Genomic DNA, 17,626 nt, shown 5'->3' with positions numbered 1-17,626 from the left:
CCTTCCAAACTCCATAAATCAGCAATACAATAGGCCAACACGAGTGGACTACAAAACAGTCCACTAAAAGTGAAATAAATCGAACTCATAGCTTCCAATCACCGTCCCGTGAGTTCTAAATATTAGGAAATGAATTTATCAAAATTCCTTGATATTTAAACACTTAAATACATAAATTAGGAATTTTATCAACTATTAAATACATTCAAAAACTCAAATTACAAAGAAAAATAGAGGCGATATAGCGATACTTACGTCGTACAGACCGTTCTGATATTATCGCTTCTCGATTTCGTACCCGGGATATTAGTATTCTTTGAAACACTATTAGAGAGCTCAAGGAAAGGTTTTATGGTATCTATGTAAAAATGAAGAGAGAGACGAGTTAAGACATATATATCAACTTTTGAAAAGTCAAAGAGGTGCTAGCTTGGCACCCTCTCATTCGCCTATCTTCCGACGATTATATCTTTTTATCCGGATGTCGTATGAATGAACGGTTAAGAGCGTTGGAAACTATATTCCAAGACCTTAAATTTTGTATATAATATTTCCCAAAAGACCTCATATAGCACACAAATTTCATTTCTCAAAAAGCTCTGTTACAAGGCAAATTTTTAGTCAATTTTTTCGCAACTTAAATCTGATTTTCCCCAAACTTTATATTTTCTATCCAAACATCATATATAGTCATATTTTGACTTTAAATTATTTAAATTATGATTAACAAGTCTCATATTCATTATACGTTACCTTGGGACGTACAGGGTGTAACATCCTACACAAATGCCTATAGTAGCCTGTCAAGCCAAAAAGTAATCTCTGTAGGAGAAATGGATCTAGGTCATTTATGAACTGTTTCTATCTTCTTAGAATCTACTATTTTTTCATTCTTAGATACCATGTATCCCATGAATACCATAGAGTCCATCTAATTGAAGAACTTGAAAAAAAAGTAGATTTTCCTGCAGCGTCTTTGACATATTTTTCAAGTAAGTCTCGTGCTTTTCCCGGGTACGAGAATATACCAGAATATAGTAAGTAAAAACTATGAATTAGTTTTTTCAAAAACAACTTTGAACACCATATTCATTATATACATCAATGCAATTAGAGCATTGGCCAATCTAAAGGACATCACAGGTAACTCATAGTTGTTATGCCCAAACCTCGGGAGGCGCGACCAACGCTCAACTGAGTGAACCCGATCGAGCAAGCATGATAGATACTTTCTACCCAACTCACCCATGATAAAGAAAAAACATGTTTTTATTTGCTAAACATTAGAAGGACCACGTATATAGATATTACTAAATCATTCATTTTGCTACTTCCCTGTTAAGTTCCAAAATACATACATTTTTGTGATTTAGTGGAACTAAATCCAAAATACAACATAATCCGTTTGACCTTTCTAGCACCCATATACAACCCACATAGTGTCTACGGATCCTCTAAAGATACCAAAAAAGAGTGTAAAGAAGGTGCCGATAATAAGGCCCCGACTATACCTCAAAAGTACAACAATATAAACAAAAGATATATTACATGACTTCGGAGTGAAATGGGTCTCACCGAGTCCGCTGAGAAGGGGATGCAACACCTATCTGTGATCAACTCTGTCTGCTATGTAACCACATGCATCCATTTAAAGATGCAGCGCCCCCAAAAAAAGGGACGTTAGTACCGTCGAATAGCACTAGTATGTATAGCTAAAACACCAACTCAATAGAATGAATAATAATACAAGAGGAACAATCAAGAATTCAATAAGGGCTTCAAATAAGAGTAAAATAACAAGTTAAGGATCATATACGTTTTCAAGACAATTTCCATATTATTAGGTTGGGTGATCTTTTAGTACCGATATTTCACAATTCATAATACCTCCGTATTCTTACACGGAGTCCGATCTCGGCCTGATCGGCTAGGCCGTCTTATTTGATACATTACCACAATTTCATTATAAATTTCCAGAACAGTACCACCATGTGTGCGGCATGGCGTCCGATCACGGCTCGATCGACTAGGCCATCTCATTTGAGACATCAACCATTTTCACAATTTCATCCACAATACCACCGTGTTCTTACACGGAGTCCGATCTCGGCCCGATCGACTAGGCCGTCTCATTTGAGACATTACCTTTTTCAGTCAATCCTCTCACATCGTACTTCTTTCATATACTTTCGATTCTTTGGCACTAGTGATTACAGTTACAAATTCATTCTTGGAACTTGTCTATATTTCATAGTTCCAGACCCCTTTTCCATATTCAATATCATTATCATTATCAACATCAATAAGGCTTCCCATTCAAGACATTAAATTCACATATGAGAAATTTGAGAATCTTAGGCACATAGAGGCTTTTCATACAATTTGGCATAACAACCTTCATTTCAATCTTGACATGAAGTCTTAACATTTCTAACACATATTCCACATTTTTGAACACATCCTCAAATAACAAGATAACATGATGAAGCATTTAGACTAAATATTGAACTTACATCCTTCAACACAAACACATTATTAATTCTATAATGATCAAGAGCTTAGTCCAATTACATGAACACTGTGGGGTTCGATTCTAAGAAGAAGGGGGTTTGGGAGGGGAGGGGTTAGCCAACATACCTCAATTGAGCTCATTAAACTCTAAAATGATCCAGAATTCTTAAAAACTTCAATTTATTTTAGAAATATAACAAGTTGAACCGCAATTATGAAGATGAACATGGTTTTAACTCATTTGAGCATATTATCAAACACTAGGTGTGCATCAATGTTTTAAGGCCCTTTTTGTGGAAAAATTCCATCATTCCCCAACCCATTCTCTATCATTTTAGCTCACAATCTTCCCACATACTTCAAGGATACATGCATGCAAGGTAAGCACTCCCATACCCATGAATTGCTAATGGCCCATTCTAGTTACATTATGGAATTAAGAGTTTGGGTGAAAAAATCTTACCTCTTAGGAAAAAGACCTAGGTGCCACTCTTGATAATCTTCAAGATTTTAAGTGAGAATTGGAGAGCAATTTATGAATATCGCTTCTCACTCTAGGACCCTCTCTTTTACTCTAAAATTATCAGAAAATATACTCAAAATAGTCCATGGTAGGTGTTTTAACGGAATAGGGTTGGGTTTAAAAACACCCAAAATGATGACCCAGAACAAGTTATGCGGTCGCATATGCGAACGCAGAGTGGTTATGCGGTCCGCAAAATGAACGCGAAAATGGGTGCCAGTATGTGAACGCAGGGTGGTTATGCGGTCCATGAAATGAACTCGAAAATGGGTGCCAAAACTGGATAAAACTGACCTGGTCAGCGGTCACTATGCGGCCCGCCGACCTGTTCTGCGGTCGCGTAATGCACCGCCGAACGGTTCTGTGGTCGCATAGTGCACCGCAGAACCTCTCTCCAAAAAATCCCAAGTCGGGATATGTGAAAAGAATGCATCCCGCGAAACGGTTATGCGGTCGCATAATGTCCGAGAAATTGGACATCAAAAATGCCCTAGAAATCTGCCCCACTCTACGACTACTTTGGCATCATGGAATCCGAGTTTTTAAAAAAAAATTTACGGGGCCTTACAATAATGTTTGTACCGAGTACTAGAGGCAACATCAAAATATCTTCCTTTCTTATTCTAAGCTTATGATAACCAGGCGACCCGACTTATCGTTTTAAGAATTAACGCCCCGTTCAATGACTTAAGGTCCCGAGAAGCTTTGTAATATGTATTATGACCCGCGTGTGTGGTCGAGTTATATTTTCGAAAGATTCGAAATTAAACTGAGAGAACAATTCTGTTTTTTGAAGCTTAAATGAAAAGAATTGACCGGAGTTTGACTTTCGAGCAAACAACTCCGGAATAGAATTTCAATAATTCCAATAGCTTCGTATGGTGATTTTGGACTTTGGAGTGTGCCCGAAAAATTATTTGAAAGGCCGTAGTTAAATTAGGCTTGAAATGAGAAAAATATGAAGTTTAAGTCCCGAGGTTAGGAAAAGGCTCGTTCAAATTCTTATAACTAATATAGACTGTTTCTCTTGGTCTCATCTTGACATGACAGGAATCCTACCGGGAATCACCACTCATAGACTAATCTTGGATCCGAAATTCCATCCGGTAAAGCAAAAAAAAGGCCCCAGCCCTGTCAAGCCCCAAAACAAAACCCGAGGAGCGCGACCGGCGCTCAACCGAGTTAACCCGACCGAGAAAGCCTATTAGATTCCTTCTACCCAAACTCATTCATCAATAAAGAGAATATATGTTTTCCTTAGCTTATTATCCATTTCTATACAAAATTCGAAATTGAGGGTTAGTGTATAAAATCTTACCTCTAGGATGAAGACCTAGTGAATTTCCCTTCTCAATCTTCCAAAACTTGGGCAAAAATTGAAGAACAATTATTGGAGAACACCTTCTCACTCTAGGGCACCCTCTCTCACTCTAAAATATCAGATTATATCTCAAAAATGGTCCAAAACGTGTATTTAATGAAGTAGGGTCGGGTTTTAAAAATCCAAAAATGAAGCTCCGAAACAGGTTCTGCGGTCACATATGCGACTGCATAATGGTTATGCGGACCGCATATCGGTCGCATATTGGTGTCCAAAGTTGGCCAAAATCTGTCTGTATATGCGGTCACTATGTGGTCCGCATAACTGTTATGCGATCGCATAATGCACCACAAAACACTTATGCGGTCGCATAATTTCCCCGGACTGGCCCTTCTCCTGCTCACTTCTGCGGCCATTATGTGGCCCGCAGAGTGATTCTGCGGTCGCATAATGGACCGCAGAATTACATTTTTCTGCCAAAAATTTTTCTTTTCATTCTCGTGCATTGTTCAACCCAAAAGGTCTGAGCCGCGGCTCGCGAGCTCGCCGCAAAGAATTTCTATAACCCTCAAACACGTAAGCCTAGTCCAGCATCATAAAATATTATTTTCTTTGCAAATTTTACCAGGCCTTACACTTAAGTACTTTGAATTATTTTTTTGGGGGGGTGTTACATTCTACCCCGTTTAGGATCATTCGTCCTCGAATGGGAGTCAAATTCTGTTATTAACATCTTATGCAACTTAGTCTTTCATACCACACAGCAGCAACCCAAAATTTGACTAACTCCCTAAATTTTCAAAAATTTTGCCAGAGTTTCCTTTGTAATTAGGCCTATCCACCTGTCAGATAGCCCCAGAAACGAATCCTAACAACATATACATAATCCAACAATGTAACATAATATAAAACAACATCAACTGTGGTGTCACAAGCAATTGTATTACCAGAACGGAATGCCCTTAACACCAAATGTACAAGTTATACATATTTCATAGGAATATCCCTTAGCATTTTCTTAAGGCACAACTCATAATTACTTGGTTATTCAAATAAATAAGGATACTTTTTCTTCATTTCTTCCTCGGCCTACCAAGTAGCCTCTTCAACCTGTTGGTTTCGCCATAGCACTTTCACGGATGCAATTTCTTTGTTTCTCAACTTTCGGACTTGCCGATCAATAATAGAAACTGAAATCTCTTCATAAGTCAATTCTTCATTTACCTCAATAGTCTCAACCGGAACAATGGTTGTCGGATCTCCAACTACTTTCCTTAACATAGACACATGAAACACCGGGTGTACTAATGACATCTCAGGTGGTAGCTCAAGCTTGTATGCTACCTCACCGATCCTCTGAATGATTTTGTACGGTCCGACATAGCTCGGACTCAATTTCCCTTTCTTACCAAATCGCATTACCCCTTTCATGGGGGAAACTTTTAAGAATACCCAATCATCTTCTTTGAACTCCAAATCCCTACGACGAATATCCGAATAGGATTTTTGACGACTCTGAGCAGTCTTCAACCGCTCCTTAATGATTTTAACTTTTTCCATAGCCTGATGCACGAGGTCTGGCCCTATCAACTCTACTTCCCCAATTTCAAACCACCCAATGGGAGATCTACATCTCCTACCATATAAAGCCTCGAACGATGCCATTTGAATGCTAGCATGATAGCTATTGTTGTATGCAAATTCTATGAGTGGTAAATAATCATCCCGGCTACCTTTGAAGTCCAGAACACAAGTGCGCAACATATCCTCAAGCATTTGAATAGTCCGCTCTGCCTGCCCGTCAGTTTGTGGGTGAAAGACTGTATTGAGATTCACCAGAGTACCCAAACCTTGCTGAAATTTCTTCCAAAAATTAGCAGTGAATTGTGCTCCCCGATCAGAAATGATAGAAACTGGGGTGCCATGCAACCTGACTATTTCTTTGATATACAACTGAGCATACTGCTCCACAGTGTTGGTGGACTTAACCGGCAAAAAGTGTGCTGACTTCGTGAGTCGATTCACAATCACCCAAATTGAGTCACACTTGAGCGGAGTGCGCGGTAATCCTACCACAAAGTCCATATTAATCATTTCCCATTTCCTCATTGGAATTTCTATGTTCTGTGCCAACCCACCGGGCCTTTGGTGTTCGGCCTTCACTTGCTGACAATTTGGACATCTTGCCACAAAGTCTGCCACATTACTCTTCATATCATTCCACCAATAGACTTCCTTAAGATCATGATACATTTTTGTAGAACTTGGGTGCACGGAATACCTAGTAGCGTGAGCTTCAGTCAAAATTCTTTCACAGAGACCATCCATATTTGGAACACATAGTCGCCCTTGGTACCTTAGTGTACCATCATCCATGCCAAGAGAAAAGGCCATGGTCTTATGTTTATGAATCCCCTCTTTCCATTGCACCAACAATGGATCGTTGTATTGTTTTTCTTTGACTTTCACTACAAGTGATGATTCAGCCCTATTTTGCACAATTACCCCTCTTTCGCTAGAGTCCGCAAGACGAACTCCCAAACTAGACAATCAGTGAACTTATTTGGATAATGGCCTTTTATATGCCTCCAAGTGTGTTAAGCTACCCATAGATTTTTGGTTAAGAGCATCCGCCACAACATTAGCCTTCCCCGAATGGTATAAAATATCGATGTCATAATCCTTGAGTAATTCAAGCCATCTTCTCTGCCTCAGATTCAATTCCTTCTGTTTGAAAATATATTGAAGACTCTTATGGTCCGTGAATATATCCACATGGACCCCATATAAATAATGATGCCAAATTTTCAATGCAAATACCACTGCCGCAAGTTCTAAATTATATGTTGGATAGTTCTTTTCATGATTCTTTAGTTGCCTAGAAGCATAAGCTATCACCTTCCCATGTTGTATTAATACACACCCAAGCCCGATTCTTGAAGCATCACAATATACCACAAATCCATTTATACCCTCTGGTAGAGTCAACACCGGTGTCGTAGTCAATCTTGCTTTCAATTCCTGGAAACTCTTTTCACAAGTATTTGACCATTGGAATTTAATTACCTTCTGCGTCAATTTAGTCAATGGAGAGGCAAGAGTAGAAAACCCCTCCACAAACTTTCTGTAATACCCAGCTAAGCCTAAGAAACTGTGAATCTCTGTTGGAGTCGTAGGCCTCGGCCAATTCTTCACAGCTGAAATTTTCTGAGGATCAACCTTAATTTCCTCACTAGAAACTACATGACCCAAGAATATGACTGATTCAAGCCAAAATTCACACTTTGAAAACTTTGCACATAACTGGTGCTGATGCAGGGTTTGCAGAACTACCCTGAGATGATCGGCATGGTCCTCCTGACTTCGTGAATATACAAGAATATCGTCAATGAACACTATCACAAAGGAGTCGAGGAATGGCTTAAAAACTCGATTCATAAGATCCATGAAGGCTGCTGGGGCATTTGTTAGCCCAAACGACATCACCAAAAATTCAAAATGCCCATACCGGGTCCTAAAAGCTATTTTCGGAATATCCCGCTCCTTGATCTTTAATTGGTGATACCTGGATCTTAAATCAATTTTGGAGAAGTACTTGGCACCTTGCAATTGATCAAACAAGTCATCTATCCTTGGCAGTGGGTACTTATTCTTGATTGTGACCTTATTAAGCTGCCGATAGTCAATACACATTCTCAGCGACCCATCTTTCTTTCTTACAAAAAGGACCGGTGCGCCCCAAGGCGACACACTTGGCCGGATAAAACCATTTTATAACAAATCTCTCAATTGCTCATTTAGCTCTTTCAATTCTGCCGGTGCCATTCTGTAGGGTGGAATAGATATAGGATGCGTGTCTGGCATCACATCAATCCCAAAAGCAATCTCCCTATCTGGTGGGATCCCAGGGAGTTCATCCGGAAATACTCCTGGAAATTCATTCACAACAGGCACAGATTCAAGTGTAGGTGCCTCAGCATCGGTGTCCGTAACCCAGACCAAATGGTAAATACATCCTTTGTTGATCATTTTCGTGGCCTTAAGGTAAGAAATAAACCTACCCTACAGAATGCAATAGAGAAGTCGAATAACGAGACCATGAATACGAGCCTAGAATTGTTGGACGAAAGACGAGAAGCCGCTATTGTCCGATTGGCCGCCTAAAAACAACGGATCGAAAGATACTACAATTGAAGAATCAATCTTCGACATTTTAATATCGGGGACTTGGTGATAAGAAAAGTCACACTCAACACCCGAAATCTAAATAAAGGGAAACCGGGCCCGAACTAGGAAGGACCGTATCAGGTTCTCAGAGTCGTCGAAAAAGGATCTTATAAGCTCGGTATGATTAACGACGAATAATTATCGAGCAATTGGAATGTATCGCACCTAAAATGATACTACTGCTAAGGTACATACCCTCATATGTTCATTTGTATTTCAAAACTAACCCTTGTAGATGTTCGAGCAGAAACAGGGACGGATTCTTCAACATGAAGCCTTTAGGTCTGAAAGCATGTGTTGTACTCTTTTTCCCTTAGATCGGTTTTGTCCCAAATGGGTTTCCCGGTGAGGTTTTTAATGAGCCAACCATTAATCGTGCTAACTTAGAACAATTCAACAGTATCTGAGGCCTCTTTATAATCAACCTAGAATACTGGGGGGCATTGTCCTCGAATATCAAGTTCGGACAAGATATGCATGTGTAATGACATATAAAAGAGAATTTTTTTCTTTACCGATATCTCATACCTCAGAAAGGTTCTTCTACTCCATATTCTCGATCTATTATGCAAATAGGCTTAAGGGCCGACCATGACCGGAGTTCAAATGATTACCCCATAAATCGGGGACTGCCATCCAAAAAAGACGAGATCGAATTGTACAAATCCCAAGGGCTACCTTAATTCGAGTTCGAGAAATCATTCTCACTCGACTACAAAGCCTAAGGGCTACCTTAATTCGAGTTCGAGAAATCATTCTCACTCAACTGTAAAGCCTAAAGTCTACCTTAATTCGAGTTAGAGAAATCATTCTCACTCGACTACAAAGCCCAAGGGCTACCTTAATTCGAGTTCGAGAAATCGTTCTCACTCGACTACAAAGCCCAAGGGCTACCTTAATTCGAGTTCAAGAAATCATTCTCACTCGACTACAAAGCCTAAGGGCTACCTTAATTCGAGTTTGAGAAATCATTCTCACTCGACTACAAAGCCTAAAGGCTGCCTTAATTCGGGTTCGAAAAATCGTTCTCACTCGACTAAAAAGCCTAAGGCCTACCTTAATTCGAGTTCGATAAATCATTCTCACTTGACTACAAAGCCTAAAGGCTGCCTTAATTCGAGTTCGAGAAATCGTTCTCACTCGACTACAAAGCCTATGGGCTACCTTAATTCAAGTTTGAGAAATCATTCTCACTCGACTACAAAGCCTAAGGGATATCTTAATTCGAGTTCGAGAAATCATTCTCACTCGACTACAAAGCCTAAGGGATGCCTTAATTCGAGTTCGAGAAATCATTCTCACTTGACTACAAAGCCTAAGGGCTACCTTAATTTGAGTTCGAGAAATCATTCTCACTCAACTACAAATCCTAAAGGCTGCCTTAATTCGAGAAATCATTCTCACTCGACTACAAAGCCTAAGGGCTACCTTAATTCGAGTTCGAGGAATCATTCTTACTCGACTGTAAAGCCTAAGGGCTACCTTAATTCGAGTTCGAGAAATCATCCTCACTCGACTACAAAGCCTAAGGGATACTTTACTTCGAGTTCGAGCGAATCATTTCATTTGACATTTATTTATCAAGCCTAAAAGCCACCTTAGTCCGAGTTCAAACATTCATCGGGGACTACCTATAAGAAATAGTCGAGTGCAGTACTTGCTATCAGTCCTTACTATCTCAATCTTGGACTTTCGAATAATTATTCCATGCTAAGGCACTTTTGACCTTTGTATAAGTTAACAAAAAGGCAAAATATTCAGAAGCCATAGAAGGAAATATTTTTATATATACATCAAAATCTTTTACAAAGGCAACACAGCCTAAAGGAAGTTCTTTACAAAGGCTGAAGCAACCTCGATAGAAATAACAAAAACTACTTAAGGTCCTAAATGGCTTGGTCTTCATCGGAGGCCGCGTCCTCGGGATCTTCCCCACCTTCAGATTCGCTCGAGCTATCGGAGTCTTCCTCAGGGAAATCCAGTCTGCGAGCCTTGTTTTCCTCCGCATTGGCATTTTCAATTTAGGCCTCAACATCGAAGCCCTCAGCACTGACCTCCTCGAGAGCTTCTCTTCAAGCCTGCTATTTCGCGTGTTCGACCATGCTCTTGGCCTTGTCCTGGTTGACCTCAACATCGATCCTGAACTAGGCCACTTTAGCATCAGCTCTTTTATTAGCCCCGATCACCTCAGATCTGGCCACTCTGAGTTCATTAGCCAAGCTTGCATTATCGGAAGTGGCCAAATCTAATCGACTCTGAAGCTCTTTAACCCTCTCGATCTGCACCGGGGTATTTTCTTTTGCAGCCTGAAGCTGGGCCTTAGCTGACTCAAATTGCGCCTGAACGGCCTCCTTTTTGGAGGCGAGGATATCCATATTCTCTTTGAATTTTTCCCCCATGGCCATTAGCTCATCTACATGCGAATTGAGCCGACCAATCTATTCAAGCCTCTACAGAACCTGCAAAATCGGATTGTTAATGGTTATCTCCAATTCATCTTCACTATCGTGAAGAATTCGGACTACCTGCTCAGCTATCTCCTCGTGCTCATCCCGAGCCACTGCCAAATCTGCTCAAAGTTTCTCGCTAAGATGTTTGTAAAAGTCACTCTTCTTAATGAGGTTCCAAACCTCGGCCTTATGCTCCTCTCGGATTCAGAGGAAAGCCTCGTGATGCAACACTCAAACCTATAAACATGGGAAAAATGTTAGAATTATCTAAAACTCTAAGTATGAAGGAAATAACAGAAATGACATCGAAATTACTCGATTCAGAGCATGCTGGGCCTCATTGAAAATGCAAGCGGGTTCTATCGCATTCATCATTGTTTGATCCTCTTCGGTCACCAAGGACCGAAGGTAACTGGCAATCCCCACGGGGAGGGGGGGGAGAAAATTCGGCTTATCCTCCGGGACAGAGAGCACTATCTTTCTCCTATGATCGAGATCTATAGTAGGGGTCGGGAATCGGTCCACCAGTTTTTGAACTGATGAAGACCCGGTAGAGCCCGACCATGATGCTTTCTTTGGTATCGGCAATCCACCGAAACCGATAACCTCCTCCGAGGAAGCTGACTCGAGCCCATCCAGAAAAGCGCGGATATTGGTCGGCTCCTGAATGCCCTCGTAAGATTGACCTTCCAACATGTTGGCCTCATGGAGCATAACATCCGAAATCTGAGGGGATCCGCTAATATCAACTATCCCGAGCTCACCCCTAGAGATATCTTCTGCTGCCCGAGAAGTCTTACCCTTAGTCTCCCCTTTAACCACCTCAGCTCGAGACAGAATAGTCTCGTCTTTTCCTAGTTCGGGGACTATGGCCAGGTTTCCCTTATTCACCTTCGCCGATTCGAAAGATCGTTGTATCATAACATTGGCCCATACTACTAATTCCTCTTCTTCTTCGGGATCGTCCCTTAATCGGCGGATCGATTCCGGAGGCATGATACCGGAGCCCCCCTTTGGCTTACGAGATTTTCTTTGCCGGTTTTTTTCTTTTCCGAGACCGGGGATCTCGGGGCATCTTTTATCTTCTTTTCTTTAACCTGATTTGGGACAAGAACCTCTTCATCATCGGATGGGGGACTCATGGCGACATTCTTCCCAAGTCCTACCCAAAGGGGGAGGGGGGTGGATAAGCAAATGAACGAGAACGAATGAAAAAACAAATCGAGGAAGAGACTTACCATGACTACGGGCCTCCCATCGACCCTTTGATAATTCCAACCAAGCGCGCTCGGAGTACGGTCTTTGCAGCACCAGACCTTCAACCCATTGTTTAAGATCCGGAATCGGTTCCGGCATCTGAGCCACAGTTGTGACAAGAAAGATAGAGTGGATTAAGAAAATGAAAGGCAGTCACAAAATTAAAACAAACGAAGGGAAATAAGTGCTCACAGTTCATATTCCATCTCTTATGGAACGACATATCATCGGCAGGGATCAAGTCCGAGGTTTTGACTCGAACAAACCGGTCCATCCAACCTCGATCACGAGTCTTGTCTATACTCGAGAATGACACTATGGTGGCTCGGTGAGCGAGCTTGATTAACCCTCATCGATAAAGTCGGGAACTATAAAGTCGTATAAGGTGATCGAGGGTGAAAAGACACCCTTCGATTTTGCTCGAGAAAAATCGGAGAAGAATCACTACTCTCTAAAAAGAAGGATGGATCTGGCCGAGGATCACGTCGTATCTCTTGCAAAAGGCGACGATGACAGGATCTAAAGGACCCAACGTGAAAGGATAAGTATAAACACCTAGGAACCCTTCCACGTGGGTAGAAATTGATTCATCAGGCGATGGGACTACCACATGCTTATCGTCCCAGTTGCATTCTTGTTTGACTTTCTCGAGAATTTTCTCGGTGATTGTACACTGGTACCTCGACTCACATCGGCCCAGTACCGAAGAAGATTTTTTAACCTTAAAGTCACCGACAGTTGAACACCCTACCGGAACGAATTTCTCAGGGCGAGGCTCCGCCGCATCCTCACCGCCGGCAGGTCGTGATGAAGAAGCGACCTCTTTTTGCGGAACAGTTTTAGATGTTTTGGCCATCAAGAATTCTGTGAACAAAGAAGAAGGAAAATTGAAGTATCTGGTGTTTTGAGAAGAACAAGCAAAGAAATACCAAAACGTGGAAATAGGAAGCTTTGGAGAAGGCGAAGGACTGTAAAGATTGGAATGAAAAAGGTTTAAAAGTAAATGTTTGAAATAATGAAGAAATGGGCTATTTATAGATTTCACAGCGACGGTTCAAAATTGGTAGTTGCCGACCATCGATTGATGCATATTTAGTGCCTTGGTAACTGGACCGATGGGACGTTTTATAACATACGTCACGATCGGGCTCGTCGCAGATGTCACCATTCGTCTAGTCAGAGGCTAAAAAATCATTTCGTTTCTTGCCATCTTCTTTCCAAGAAACGAGGGGACAATGTGTATACGGCCAAAACCGAGTTTGCCCTTCGTATGATTAATCAAGATTCGAACATGATGGATTGAGGGTCGTCATTATAATATCGAGTTGTGATGAGAAGTTGGGTTATCGAGCTCGAGACCCAAAAACCGATCAATATCGAGCTCGAGACCCAGAAACCGATCAATATCGAGCTCGAGATCCAGAGACCGATCAATATCGAGCTTGAGACCTAGAGATCGACCATACCGAGACGAGATCGAAATCGAGCCAAGGGACAAAAGAGCCGTTATAGCCGCATTTGAGGAGAGAATCTCGACGGAAATCAAGGAAAAGCTAATTAATTAACCTATCATGGGATCCCCACTATATATTTTTAATTATACCCAAAATGTTATTCTCACACTATATGAAGAGTGGTTATCATTTGTAAGAGGACATTGATTCATACACACATTCATTCCAATATATACAGAAGATAGTGCTAATACCATCCTTCCTCGTTTTTGGTATTTTAGTCATATTGTTTCTTCTATCAATCGTTCTTCACCCAATTTGGAGGTGATTAAATTTGAAGGCTTAGGCTAACTAGTTCATCCGGTTTGCATTCATCTCTTTTATAACTAATTTCAGTACACATTTATTTACCTTTTTCAATTTGTACCAATTTATACCACGTATCCGTAAAACTGCATATAAATTCAACTCTATCCATTTTTCGGGTAAACAATTTCATTTCATTTTTCATTTTCCAGAAATGCAAGATGAGTCTAAAAGTGACTGTTTTTGAGTGAAGAAAGAAAATAATAACGATAATATTGAATAACGAAAATCTGAGGTTTAAGAAAAAATGAAATATTCAATAACGAAATTCCTCACCTATTATTTGGTAGAATTGCATTGATATTATTGAGCTGAATAATTTATCACATTACATTTTTTAAATATAATTTTTTCTAACCTTTACATGTATCTAACTACTCATTTTTTTCTTACAACAAGAAAACTTGCCTTATCTTAAAGTTCGTAAACGCTAAGTTTTTCATTGCAAATAGATAATTGTATAACATCCATGTATCTACCCATTAAATTTTAAATGTATGCATCAAAAATTAAGATAAGGGGTAAACCTACCCATTTTTAGGTTGCATAAATTAAATGCATGCATCAAAGATTAAAATAAAATAAGTTAATTTTATTACTCGATATAAAAAAAAAACATAAAGTTGAAAAAGAAGGGATAATCTTGTCCATTTTAGGTTACAAAATAATTTTATCCTAATTATTATAGAATCGACCAGAGGTGGATCTATGACTTTTAGAATATGAGTGCACCATTAAAAAAAGAGAAAAAAATACTAAATGAGAATTGAACCAAGTGACTCATTCAGCCTTTGTGGGGCATGGGTTGACAACAGATAATATTAGTCCAATTCTAGGAAATACATATATAAAATATCTAATTTGACGAAAAGACCATGGGTTTACGTGTCCCATACATTACCCTTTAATTCCGCCCCTGGAAGCAATGTTTGTGTATTATTTAGCGGCGGCATGCGTATAAGCCAAAACCTTAGAAATTATACTCTCTCCATTTCAATTTATCTCATGTAGTTTGATTTGACACGAAATTTTAAAAAGTAAAAATAACTTAAACAATAGATATTTGTGTGATAAATTATTTTATTACAAATAATATGATTCCACTGAATTCTTTGGCTTTTGAAATTAAAATTTATGTTTTTATTCTAAAAAAATAAAAATATATAAAATTAAATTTAAATATAAAAAATTATTTGTATGAGAAAAACTAAAAAGGAAAATATATACTAACTACCAAAAATAATTACATTAAAAGAAAATGTAATAAGACAGTACACTCGAAAGTGAGAAATGACAGGTATACCCATAATCAAAGTACTACCTTCAAACCTCATTACACTGTCAGATAACGTGATGCAACAAAGTTATATCCTAAACTCATTTGGTCCTAAAACGACAGCCTTTGCACTCTACACACTGTCCATAGTAACACCACCCACCCCAACCCCCTACCCCCCTCCTTCCCCCTTCCCAAAACCATCCTTCATTTTCTCCGTCCCCATTTTCAGATCAAAACCCAAAAAACCAAACTGCAAACAATTCCCCTAGAAAAAAAAAATGGAACATCATACGACTACAAGCAGAGCTGAAGCAGAAAGATTACTAGGCGTTGCAGAAAAACTCCTCCGCGAAAAAGACTTCGGACCTTGTAAAGATTTTGCCCTTTTAGCACAAGAAACTGAGCCTTTATTAGAAGGTCCAGATCAGATCTTAGCCATTGCTGAAGTTCTTTTAGCTTCTTCAAAACGAATCAACAATCACCACGATTGGTACTCTATTCTTCAAATCCAAAGCCGAACTGATGATTCTGAGCTAATTAAGAAACAGTATCGTCGTTTAGCTCTTCTTCTTCACCCTGATAAGAATAAATACCCTTCTTCTGATTCTGCTTTTGGTCTTGTTGCTGATGCCTGGGCTGTTCTTTCGGATCCTACTAAAAAAGGTCTTTATGATAATGAGCTTTCCCTTTTTAGTAGGGTTAATTTGGTTCCAACAAGAGGACGGCCTAAGAGTTATAATAAACAGCAAAAAAGAGGAGATGAGAAATTGCCTGTGAGAAGAAGCAGTAGGGCTAGTGGGGGTAGTGGTGGGAGTAATTCGGGTCAGAACCCGAATCCGGTGAATTTTCAGAATAGGGTTCCTGTTCAGCCTCTGCAGCCGAAGACGGCGGCGACACCGGTGAGTGGTGGGATGAGGGGGCAAAGTGTGGTCAATTTATGGACGGCGTGTCCTTACTGTTACAACTTGTATGAGTATCCTAGGGTTTATGAAGGGTGTTGTTTAAGGTGTGAGAAGTGTAATAGGGCATTTACTGCAACTGCGATTTTGTCAATGCCGCCTTTGGTTCCTGGGAGAGAAGCTTATTATTGCATTTGGGGTTTTTTCCCAATGGGGTTTGTGAAGGGGGATTTGGAAAATGGGAAAAGTCCTGCTGCTGCTGCTGGTGCAGGATTTCCTAGTTGGATGCCACCTATGTTTTCATCCGAGGGAAATGTGAATGTTGCAAATCAAACTGCTCCTCCAATTCCGGTTCCAGCTCCAGCTCCAGCTCCAGCTCCAGCGCCAGTTCAGGCTCAAGCTCAGGCTCAAGCTCAGACTCAGGCTCCACCTTCGGCTCCAAGAACGATGTCAGCGTCAACGGGAGCTAAGAAAAGAGGTAGGCCTAGGAAGTATACCTAAAAAGGAATTTAGGGTTCATTTTATGGTTTCTAAATGAATTGCCTCAAGAATTTTGAATCTATGGAATTAATGTTTAGTCTGATCAAGTTGATTGAAATATGAGAATGGTGGAGGTTAAGGGGTCTTGAATTTGAGGCAGATGGAATTGGTAAGGTATACATGAGCCAAAAAAATCCTTTTAAGTTGTATGCTGAAATGTTCTAGTGAAGTAGTGAGCAAAAGTAGCTGCTTATCTTCATTCATATGAAGAAGTATATATGCTGACCCCAGTATTGTGCTCTTCTCATTGTAGAAATTTCTCTTGTTGTTGGTAGATTTCTTATGTTTGTAGACATTTCTATTGTTGTTGGTAGGTTTCTTGGGTTTGTAGGTACTTTATGTTATTCAATTTTCAAGACTTGTAGTTGTAGACTTGCTTGTAGTTGGATGACCTTTTATTTCGAGAAATTCTCCTATTTTCCTTTGCCTCGAGGCATAGTTCTTGTTATGTTTTTCTCGTGGTAAAGTTTGATCTGGTACCTGAGCTAACTTTTGATGGTTTACTATAAGTTTTCCTGAGTTCCATGTGTGCATTGTCTATAATTCATCTTATCTAACTCATTTAGCTCAACTCTTCCGTGTAAAGACAATATTTGTGCTTTAGCGTATCGGTCAGGTTTACGGGAGCCAAGAATTCTTTTTAAATTGAATGCTCAAATGCTGTAGGAAGTGAGTGGCGAGCGAAATTAGCTACTTTTCTTCATTCATATGAAGAAATATATACGTTGACCTCAGAACTGCATAACGGTGCTTCTTCTCATTGTAGAAATTTCTCTTCTTGTTGGTGGATTTCCTGGAT

At 40.0% G+C, this 17,626-nt stretch overlaps 1 protein-coding gene across 1 annotated transcript; it reads left to right on the top strand.

Moving 5' to 3' along the window:
• The first annotated feature begins 15,511 nt into the window (after nt 1-15,511).
• LOC104088451 (uncharacterized) lies at nt 15,512-17,251 on the top strand. The gene has a single exon (XM_009593124.4). It carries the CDS (start codon nt 15,667-15,669, stop codon nt 16,786-16,788), a length of 1,122 nt encoding a protein of 373 aa, XP_009591419.1. The 5' UTR covers nt 15,512-15,666; the 3' UTR covers nt 16,789-17,251.
• Nucleotides 17,252-17,626: the final 375 nt, after the last annotated feature.

This window comes from Nicotiana tomentosiformis, chromosome 4 (genome assembly GCF_000390325.3).
Source record: "Nicotiana tomentosiformis chromosome 4, ASM39032v3, whole genome shotgun sequence".
Taxonomy (NCBI): Eukaryota; Viridiplantae; Streptophyta; class Magnoliopsida; order Solanales; family Solanaceae; genus Nicotiana; species Nicotiana tomentosiformis.
This window is presented reverse-complemented; position numbering and strand designations above follow the sequence as displayed.